Genomic DNA, 10,728 nt, shown 5'->3' on the forward strand with positions numbered 1-10,728 from the left:
TATCAGCCCTGCATGTAGGCAACATTATATGACACGTTTGTGGTGATACCAGTTTATGCAAATCAATTTTTCATTTAAAAAAATTGAGAGTTGAGAAAACCGACTGCACGACATGAAAGTATGAGATCAGCGAAGTATCAAATTCATACTAGAATGTATGGTGGTATGATATTTTTATCTAGATATATGCTTTTTTTTTTAAACAAAGCCCTTTAATCATATGTGAGATTAAATATTCACTTATTTAAATGAGCATTACTGCAGAGATAACAGCTGGAAGGGTTGTGCGACGTGCTTTGCTTTGTCTTGAGAATAAATGCAGTGTAGACCTTCACTAAAGCACGTAACTGCAGCTCCCCCTGCTGTTCAAAGTTAGAACTGCCGTTCACATAGCTCTGGTTCATCTCTAGTGCTGTTGCTTTCAGTGTAAATTGGAAATAAATTGAATAATTTCCTCGAATAAATTCCTCGATTTATCTTTCACTGTTTTTAAGCAAAAAATATCATAAGCTGTGAATTTATCTGAAGACTTTATATTTTCATAGTAGCTAGTTGTATGTGAGATGAAACTACGGATTAAAATTGTGATTAGTAGTTTTGCTACTTTGAGGACGCAAAAAAACAGGAAATTGAATAGTAGTGACGTCATTGGTAAGCGCCTCTGCTGGCCTTCGAAATGGGCTCGACTCCTTAGCTTTGGTTTCTTCAATTGTTCCTCTGCATATCAACTTTTTAAATAAAGAAAAGCCTGTTCGCGATGACATTTGGAGGTAGGTTTACACAACATCACACGACAGAGACATCTTTGATGGGAATTCTGTGCATTGTCATACTAGTTGTGAAGCAGATACAAGTCGAGCAGGACTAGTCAGTCCATGCAGCTAGCTGTTTTAGCCACAGTTAGCTAACTAGCCGCTTTGGATTGGTGCCCGGTGACAATTACTGTGATAACTAAATCAACTTATTAGGCAGCACTTTCAATCTAATGTCAACTTTAATGATAGTGCATGACGTGTCATGCTGTCACTTTACTGTGACTGCGGGAAAATAATTATTCCAAGTTCCGAGCTAACTTTAGCTAAGTCAGCAACGAGCTAACGGTGAAGACAAGTGAAGTGCAGCGGCGACTGGGATAAAACTCGGTCTTGTGAATAAATATACGAAGTAGTGATTACATGTGTAGTGCTGTTTGGATGATTGTTCCCGGAAGCAGGTTTACTGACTGTAAGAAACCAGCAGTTTCTATTGATTGATCATTGATCTGACTGAAAAAGGTCTGTTGTGCTATAAACAAGTGAACATGGATTATGAAACACATTCAATAACTTCATAATGAACTCTAGTATTTCATTACGCTGATTCAGTAAAAAGAAAAAAAAAGGTGGACGTCACATGATCATGTCCTGCCCGGTTCCCTCCCAGTGCTTCGAGTCAACATGCAGCAGGGGTGGCTGTGATGGTGAAGGGTTTGTCTTTCTGTGACTCGGCCTTGTGATGAACTGGTGACCTGCCTCGTGTTTACTCTTCCTTTAGCTCAAGGCTCCAGCCTCCCCACGACCTTTCAAACTACAGTGGTACCTCTACTTACGAATGTCTCTACTTACGAAATTTTCTACTGACGAAATTTCTCAGCAGGAAAATATTACCTCTAGTTATGAAAGAAATTTCGACTTACATAAGGTAAAAATACAGTATCGGCTGATACTGGCAGTTCCCACAGGTTCCCGAACGCAACATTCTCATAGCATTGGTTTCGTCTTCTTTTCCTTTCGACTTTTCCCTTCAGGGGTCGCCACAGCGAATCAGTTGCCTCCATCTAACCCTGTCTTCTTCATCCTCTTTTCTCACACCAAGTACCTTCATGTCCTCTTTAACTACATCCATAAACCTCCTCTTTGGTCTTCCTCTAGGCCTCCTGCCTGGCAGTTCAAAACTCAGCATCCTTCTACCAATATATTCACTATCTCTCCTCTGGACATGTCCAAACCATCTCAGTCTGGCCTCTCTGACTTTATCTCCAAAACCTCTAACATGTGCTGTCCCTCTGATGTACTCATTCCTGATCCTATCTATCCTGGTCACTCCCAGAGAGAACCTCAGCATCTTCATCTCTGCTACCTCCAGCTCTGTCTCCTGTCTTTTCCTCAGTGACACTGTCTCTAGACCAAACAACATCGCTGGTCTCACCACAGTTTTGTACACCTTTCCTTTCATTTTAGCTGAAACTCTTCTATCACACATCACACCTGACACTTTCCTCCACCCGTTCCATCTTGCCTGTACACACTTCTTCACCTCTTTTCCACACTCTCCATTGCTCTGGACTGTTGACCGGGTACTTAAAATCCTCCACCTTCTTGATCTCTTCTCCCTGTAACCTCACTCTTCCACTTGGGTCCCTCTCATTCACACACATGTACTCTGTCTTACTGCGGCTAACCTTCATTCCTCTCCTTTCCAGGACAAACCTCCACCTCTCTAGCTTCTCCTCCACCTGTTCCCTGCTCTCACTGCAGATCACAATGTCATCTGCAAACATCATAGTCCATGGAAATTCCTGTCTAACCTCGTCTGTCAGCCTGTCCATCACCATAGCGAACAAGAAGGGGCTCAGAGCTGATCCCTGATGCAGTCCCACCTCCACCTTGAACTCCTCTGTCACACCTACAGCACACCTCACCACTGTCTTACAGTCCTCATACATGTCCTGCACTGCTCTAACATACTTCTCTGCCACTCCAGACTTCCTCATACAATACCACAGTTCCTCTCTGGGCACCCTGTCATAAACTTTCTCCAGATCTACATAAACACAATGCAGCTCCATCTGGCCTTCTCTGTACTTCTCTATCAACATCCTCAAAACAAATACTGCATCTGTAGTACTCTTTTTGGCATGAAACCATACTGCTGCTCACAAATGTTCACTTCTGCCCTTAGTCTAGCTTCCACTACTCTTTCCCATAACTTCATTGTATGGCTCATCAGCTTTATTCCTCTGTAGTTGCCACAACTCTGCACATCTCCCTTGTTATTAAAAATGGGCACCAGCACACTTCTCCTCCATTCCTCAGGCATCTTCTCACTATCTGAGATCCTGTGAACAACCCAGTCAGGAACTCTACTGCCACCTCTCCTAGACACTTCCAAACCTCTACAGGTATATCATCAGGACCGACTGCCTTTCCACTCTTCATCCTCTTCAGTGCCCTCCTCACTTCATCCTGACTAATCTTTACTACTTCCTTGTCCGCAACAGTCACCTCTTCTAGTCTTTGTTCTCTCTCATTTTCCACGTTCATCAACTCTTCAAAATACTCTTTCCATCTTCCCATCACACTACTGGCACCTGTCAATAGACTTCCATCCCTATCCTTAATCACCCTAACCTGCTGCACGTCCTTCCTATCTCTCTCTGTCTTGCCAACCGGTATAGATCAGTCTCTCCCTCCCTCCTTACTGTCCAACCTAGCATACAAGTAATCATAAGCTTCTTGTTTGGCCTTTGCTACCTCTACCTTCACCTTACGCTGCATCTCCCTGTACTCCTGTCTACTCTCCTCAGTCCTCTCAGTGTCCCACTTCTTCTTAGCTAACCTCTTTCTCTGTATACACTCCTGTACCTCCTCATTCCACCACCAAGTCTCCTTATCTACTTTCCTTCCAGATGACACACCAAGTACTCTCCTACCTGTCTCCCTGATCACATTAGCTGTAGTTGTCCAGTCATCTGGAAGCACCTCCTGACCGCCCAGAGCCTGTCCTATCTCCTTCCTAAAAGTCATGCAACACTCTTCCTTTTTTAGCTTCTACCATTTCATTTTCTACTCTGCCTTTGCTCTCTTCATCTTCCTCACCACCAGAGTCAGCCTCCACACCACCATCCTATGCTGTTTGGCTACACTCTCACCACTACTTTGCAGTCACTGATCTCTTTCAGGTTACACCGTCTACACAAGATGTAGTCTACCTGTGTGCTCCTACCACCACTCTTATAGGTCACCCTATGTTCCCGCCTCTTCTGGAAGAAAGTATTCACTACAGCCATTTCCATCCTTTTTGCAAAGTCAACTACCATCTGTCCTTCTGCATTCCTCTCCTGGATACCAAACCTGCCAATCACATCCTCATCACCTCTGTTTCCTGCATGTCCAATGAAGTCTGCACCAATGACAACTCTCTCACTTCTCGTATGCTCTGCATCACTTCATCAAAGTCCACCCAGAATTTCTCGTTCTCTTCCAGCTCACGTCCTACCTGTGGAGCATACCCGCTAACAACATTGAACATCACACCTTCTATTTCTAGCTTCAGACTCATCACTCTATCCGACACTCTTTTTACCTCCAGAACATTCCTAACAAACTCCTCCTTCAAGATAACTCCTACTCCATTTCTCTTCCTATCTACACCATGAGAGAACAACTTGAACCCTGCTCCTAAACTTCTAGCCTTGCTACCTTTCCACCTGGTCTCCTGGACACACAGTATGTCTACCTTCCTCCTCTGCATCATGTCAACCAACTCTCTACCTTTTCCTGTCATAGTTCCAACATTCAACGTCCCTACTCTCAGTCCTATACTCTTGGCGTTCCTCTTCTCTTCTTCGTGCGAACACACTTTCCTCCTCTCCTTCTTCGACCAACAGTAGTCCAATTTCCACCGGCGCCCTGTAGGTCAACAGCACCGATGGTGGTCGTTGTTAACCCGGGCCTTGACCGAACCGGTATGGAAGTCATAGGTTTGATTTGCATGTTGGATTTGGCAAAAGTTTTACGCCGGATGCCCTTCCTGACGCAACCCTCTGTATTTATCCGGGCTTGGGACTGACACTCGGGCTTGTGTCCTCTTGTGGCTACATTGCTCTGCCATTGGCTGTTACCTAGTATCTTCCTGGCATCCCATTGGCTAAGAGGGACCTCTGTGAAGCTAGATCGGTGTTTATGCAGGGTCCTGATCATTGGGCTCTCGACCCGTAACTGTAATACTGAACTATAGTAAGCTCATTGAAATAAAAATATGCAGCATGGATTACTCCTAATGTACCCTCATTATGTACATTTGGACCATCTAGATTAGGGGTGGGCAAACTTTTTGACTGTTGGGCCACAGAGACTTCAAAACATTGACAGGCGGGCCAGCTGAGGAGCAGACAGATGGAGTAATTATTTGTACTAATGCAAATGACATGTTAAAACATTTATGTTAACAAGGTTTTTATATAATAACTTTGTTTTGTTAAAGGCCAAAACCTCTTTTATTGGAAAAGGCTTTGGCCTTAAACAGGAAGCAATGCATTCACATGCAAAGATTTTTGTAAAATTTATTTTACAATAGATTTATGTCAGAAAATTAATTAGAGTACTGTATATACAGTAGTTTAAACAAGTTTGCGGGTCGGATTACAAAGCCTGACAGACCACAGATGGCCCACTGGAAGTAGTTGGCCCATGTCTGATCTAGATCATAATCAGAAATTGGATATATAACTGGGAGGCATATAAACATGTCACTGATGCCAATAATGCTTATTCAGTCATTCAAATGAATGTCGTGTGTGAAAGATAAGAGGTAACATTAAGACAAAAATAGATTTTAATGTGCCGTTGTGGAAACTCAAATATTTCTTGACATCTCCTCAGCTTGAACTATTTAAGATAAATATGAGTGTGAATATTACCAGCAGGTTTTCCGGGGTCAAGGCAACTGAATTTTTAATAATTGGTGATACTGTACATGTTACTTGCCTGAACACATTGTGTCAAATACAAAGTTAGGTGTAGAAGGGATAATGATATGGGGTTGTTTCTGAAGGGTAGCATGAAGCCTAAATCGGAAACTAAAGGCAATTTGGAAAATTCAATGCTCCTAAATTCAATGCTCCTAAATTTGCAGGACTAATTTAGATAAGGGCCTTTTCTGTTCCAGCATGATTGTGCCCCCTGTACATAAATCAAGATCCATCTTTGAGATAAACTGGAGGAGAGGTTTTTGAAAGTACTTGTTTCTTAATGTCGGTGCCTGGCCTCATAAATACTTCTGTAGAAGTTTAGTTATAAATTCCCATGAAAACATTCTAAAAAGAATTTATGAAAAAATTCCCAGATTGGTGGAATCTGTCAGAGCGGCTGCAACCAATATGTGAATTACACTTGTCCATATAGTGTTTTTACTCTCTGATTCCTTTGGTATGCTTCTTGGCATCAACATTTGGGCTGCGGCTTGAGTCCAACAACCAACAATATCACGCAGAGTGTGAGAGATTTGGAATCCAAACACACAATGACTAGGTTACATTCCTGTCTCCATCTCTGCCCTCTTTTCTGTGTCTGTGGTGGATTTATAAAGAGGTGCGTATTTGATTTTGACTCACACTCACACTCACACACACACACACGCACACACACACTAACAGCCAAGAAGCAAACAGAAGGTAGGATGAAGTGACCATCTTGACTGCATTAAGACAAAATCTGGCAGCGAGGCGTCTTCCTACAGGGTAGGTGTGGCCATGTTTATTTGGTCTTTAGCAGATGACTATCTGAAATCAGTCAGAAAAAAAACACATTTTTTCATCAAATCTAACATTTTCTGTATGCCGTTTTGGTGCTGTTGTTGTGAGGTTGCGTCATTGAAAAAAAACGTGTGCTAATCATGCTTATTGATGTGTCCGTTTCCCTGTTGGGGTTTTCTTTCATTTCCAGGTGAACTGGCAGACGTGGTCAGCCAGGTGATTCTAGAACTGCTTCCATTGGACGGACTGGCTTGTAAGTTTTCCTTCCTGTGCATTAGAATAAGACTCTCCAGTTAATCAAAGGATTGCGATGAAGCCAACTCAGGAGCGGAACCAGGAGTGCCTGCCTCCCAAGAAGAGGGACCTGGTGGTCGGTAATAACAACATCGCTTCAGGGGCTGTTGGAGTTGGAGGAGGAGGAGGAGGAGGAGGCGTCGGCGGCGGAAGCGTGAGCGCCTGCGTTGGAGAGGATGAAGGGGTTTCCATCCAGAATGCTGCAGCTAACAGCGACACTCAGGGAGGGGCCCCATCTGGAGAATGGCTTCGAGCTCAGCCGGGCCTTCATTATGGAGTGGATAACTCCGAAAGCCTGTCGGCGGTGCCAGTCGACCAGTACAGTATGCTTTACAAAGTGGCTCTTCCATCTGTTACCTATTCGCCCACGAGTCTTCACCCGGTGTTGAGCCACATTTCTCCTGCCTACACTGTACACTCGCCTCTTTTGCAGCACCCGGGCCTTCCCTATCCTCCTCTCAGCTACGCTCAGATCCCTCATTCCTCTCTCCAGTTTGTTAGTTCGCCCTATGCAGCGGTACCTTACGCTCTACCCCCCGGCTTTGTGCCAGGATCATTAATTTCTCCCTCCAGCACCATTCCTCAGCCTCACGCTGTGTCCCACCTTGTTCCCTATCCCCCTGTCATACAAGAAAGCGTCGTCTCCCCGCCTCCACAAGCACAGGTGGCAGCTCATACCTTTGCCAAAGTTGCAGCATCCAGTGGTGCCCCGCTAATGCTTCCTTCAGAGCAAGCTGCCCAGCAGCACCTCGGTACTATGGGGGTTCTGCCTGCAACAGATGTCAGCTCTCGGGGGATGCCAGTCTTCTATCATACTCAGAGCGCCAGAGACGCCGCTGCCAGCAGAGACTCCCACAATGCCCAGCCGGAGAGCGAACCGGAGATGAATGGAGGCAATAAGGAGCAGGGAGCCAGGGAGGTCGTGTTTGACTCAGCCTACATTAAAAATGCACATCTGATGCAAGTACCATCCAGCTCTACAGTACAGGAGCACAGCCAAGACAGAGGCCTGCAGAACCGAAGGCTGGAAGACAGGAGCTCGCCCGGTCAGCCGAGCACTCCGGACAGCGACCTGGAGGTGAGATACAGCGAGTTCTGTGACCGGTAATAATCTGAGTTTGTAAAAGTTGAAGCAGGAAATCGGTCATGAAAGCATCCATGAAAAATTACAACTTTTTCACAGACACATATTAACATTAGACACATATACAGTATGGTGTGAAACACTGATTTCATAAATGGCAGTGGAGCGAAGTGTTAATGGTAAAAACTCGTGTAAAAATAGTTCAATCAAAATATGTATAATATTCAAGATGTCTCGGTCTGTGAGGACGTTTTTACGATTTTTGCCACTTCTGAAGTTCTTTTTGGCGGTTTTAAAGTATTTTCCGCACCATTAGGCGTACCTAAAAGCTTTTAATTTTCTCAAAAACCAACAATGCACCTTATAATCCAGTGTGCCTTATATATGGAAAATGTTTCAAAATCGGCCAAACATTGAAGGTGCGCCTTATAATCCAGAAAATACTGTATTCTACATTGTCTTGCTTTCCTGATGGCGAAAGCTTTAAATTGTGTACAGTGATGCCTCGTTACTCACGGTTAATGCGTTCCAGGACCATCTGCGAAAAAATGAAATTCCGCAATATAGCAACAGACTTTTATTATTTACGGTAATTTAAACATTTATGAACCCTCCCCATACTGATATTAACCCACCTTCTATTTATATTACCTTGAGATAGCAGAAACCATTCTTAAGCTGTTTTTGCAAATTTTACAAATCAAAAAGTTGCTTTGAATAACACCTCATTCCTTTAACTTCCAGGTACAACAGGTGGTTGGACGTTTGACATCCAACCAAGCTGGAGGTGGACTCTATAAAGAAGTGTCGTTTGCTCCTTTGAACCTCTCTCAAGTCGCCCAGAGGGTCAGAGACGGAGAGAGCGCCAGCGTCATTTCTGGCCCGACTGCTTACACGCCTCAGTCAGTGAGTTACAGCGACCCCAGGGGGGCCGGTCTTCAGCAGCAAACGGGACAACCGGGTCACGCTGTCGTCCTCGCCAACGGGCAGCCGGTTCTTATCCCTCTGGAGTATCCCCTACAGCATCAGCTCCAACCAGCGCAGCCGCACTACCCGGGACAGACTAACGACGCATTCGCCAGCCACGCCTCCACCACCATGGCCTCCCCCAACCCCCCGAGCGTTAAAGCCTCTGATTCCTCAGCCAGATTGTGCCTCCCTGAAAGGACGGAGCTGCGCCCCGCTCAGCAGCAGCTCCCCCAGCAGCCTCCTGGTTTGTGCTCAGGAGACGCGACTCAGGCCTTACCTTCAAGCCTCCCGCCCGCCTCGGCTCCACGCAACCCGTCCCACTTCATGAAGGGGGCGATCATCCAGCTGGCAACGGGGGAACTGAAACGCGTGGAGGACCTGCAGACTCAAGACTTCGTGCGAAGCGCTGAGGTGAGCGGTGGGCTGAAGATCGACTCCAGTATGGTGGTGGACATCCGCGCCAGCCAGCAGAGACCGGGTCTGGTAACGCTTCACTTCACTGTCGGGGAGCAACAGAGCAAAGTGGCCATCGACGTGCCCCCGGAGCACCCCTTCTTTGTTTTCGGCCAAGGCTGGTCATCCTGCAGCCCCGAACGCACCGCCCAGCTGTACGGCTTGGCCTGTCATCACCTGCAAGTAGGAGATGTGTGTGTGTCCATCACTCTGCAGCAGCTTCAGCAGCAACAGCAGAAACAATCAGAGCACCATCATTCACAACAGCAGCAACAACAGAACGTGTCCAGAACTTTTAGCAAAAGCAGCGCCTCTTCGGGACCGGGTCAGCAGGTGATGGGGCCTCCTGCTCCTCAGCAATCACGACCTCCGCCGAATCTCCGGCTTGACCGCGTCCACAGAGAAAGACAAAGGGATGGAGAAAAAGATTTCGCCGATAAGGAGGACGCCGCCGCACATTTCAGGGTCGTCGGTCACACCGAGTCGCCCCTCAGACCGAGCAGGACCTCAGCGGAACATCCAAGGAGCCAAAGCAGCTTTCACTTGCACACGCAGGGTTCTGGATTTGCAGGGGCGGGGATGGGAGCGGTGTCGGCCGCGCAAGGCGGTTCTCAAAGGCGCTGGTCTTCATCTGGTGTCCAAAGATATAATATGAAGGGAGATGAAGGGCCGCGCCCCCAAATAAGCACCTCCAGCCACACCAGGCCCTCTTTCATCCCCCATGAGGTCAAGCTGTCCATCGAGGGGCGCTCTAATGCAGGGAAGTAGCATCACATCTGGTAGCACCTTTTTTTTTTTTCTTTTTTTTTTTGCGGAGACTGCCACGAATGAAGTCTGACGAGGAACGCAAGAGGGAAAAAGAGTGCGAATGTAGCCTCAGAATGTTTGAGATTTTGCACACTAACAATATACAAAAGTAGATCTTTGTCTATCTTTTTTTGGGAAGGGTCTCGTTTGATCATGGTTGTCACTCAGGCGAAGGATAGGAGGAGCCAGCAGAGGTCCGAAAAAGAGACGTGATGGAGCTGAGTAGAACATATGTAGCCGATGCAATGCCCCCATAAGTCCTTACACTCTGCATTCCCCCCCCCCCCCCTCCCCCTCCTATGTCAGCACTTCCTTCATCGCCACGCTTTGTTGTTTCCATCACATTCGGAACATTCTTTGCTTCCTTTGTGACCGAACTTTGGAAGGCACGAACAATGAAGAATGTGTTTCGTAGCACGGCGAAGCTACTACGTCTTTAAACGATCATAACCCAGTGATCTTTTAACTCCTCCATTCATCGGATCACGTTTCCTTGAAAAGCGCTTGCCCAAAAAAAAGCGATGTTGGCGCTGTCGGGTGTATGTTGCGGCCTGCTTTTTTTTTTTTTTTTTTTTGGCAAGAGTTTTAAACCTCCGTGAGAAGAGCT

At 46.1% G+C, this 10,728-nt stretch overlaps 1 protein-coding gene across 1 annotated transcript; it reads left to right on the forward strand.

The window, feature by feature from the left end:
* Positions 1–687: 687 nt before the first annotated feature.
* On the forward strand, positions 688–10,402 carry atxn1l (ataxin 1-like). Its single transcript, XM_068319553.1, has 3 exons — positions 688–770; positions 6,705–7,886; positions 8,637–10,402. Exons 2-3 carry the CDS (start codon positions 6,825–6,827, stop codon positions 10,080–10,082), a joined length of 2,508 nt encoding a protein of 835 aa, XP_068175654.1. The 5' UTR covers positions 688–770; positions 6,705–6,824; the 3' UTR covers positions 10,083–10,402.
* Positions 10,403–10,728: the final 326 nt, after the last annotated feature.

The sequence above is a fragment of the Antennarius striatus genome, chromosome 1, assembly GCF_040054535.1.
Source record: "Antennarius striatus isolate MH-2024 chromosome 1, ASM4005453v1, whole genome shotgun sequence".
Lineage (NCBI taxonomy): Eukaryota > Metazoa > Chordata > Actinopteri > Lophiiformes > Antennariidae > Antennarius > Antennarius striatus.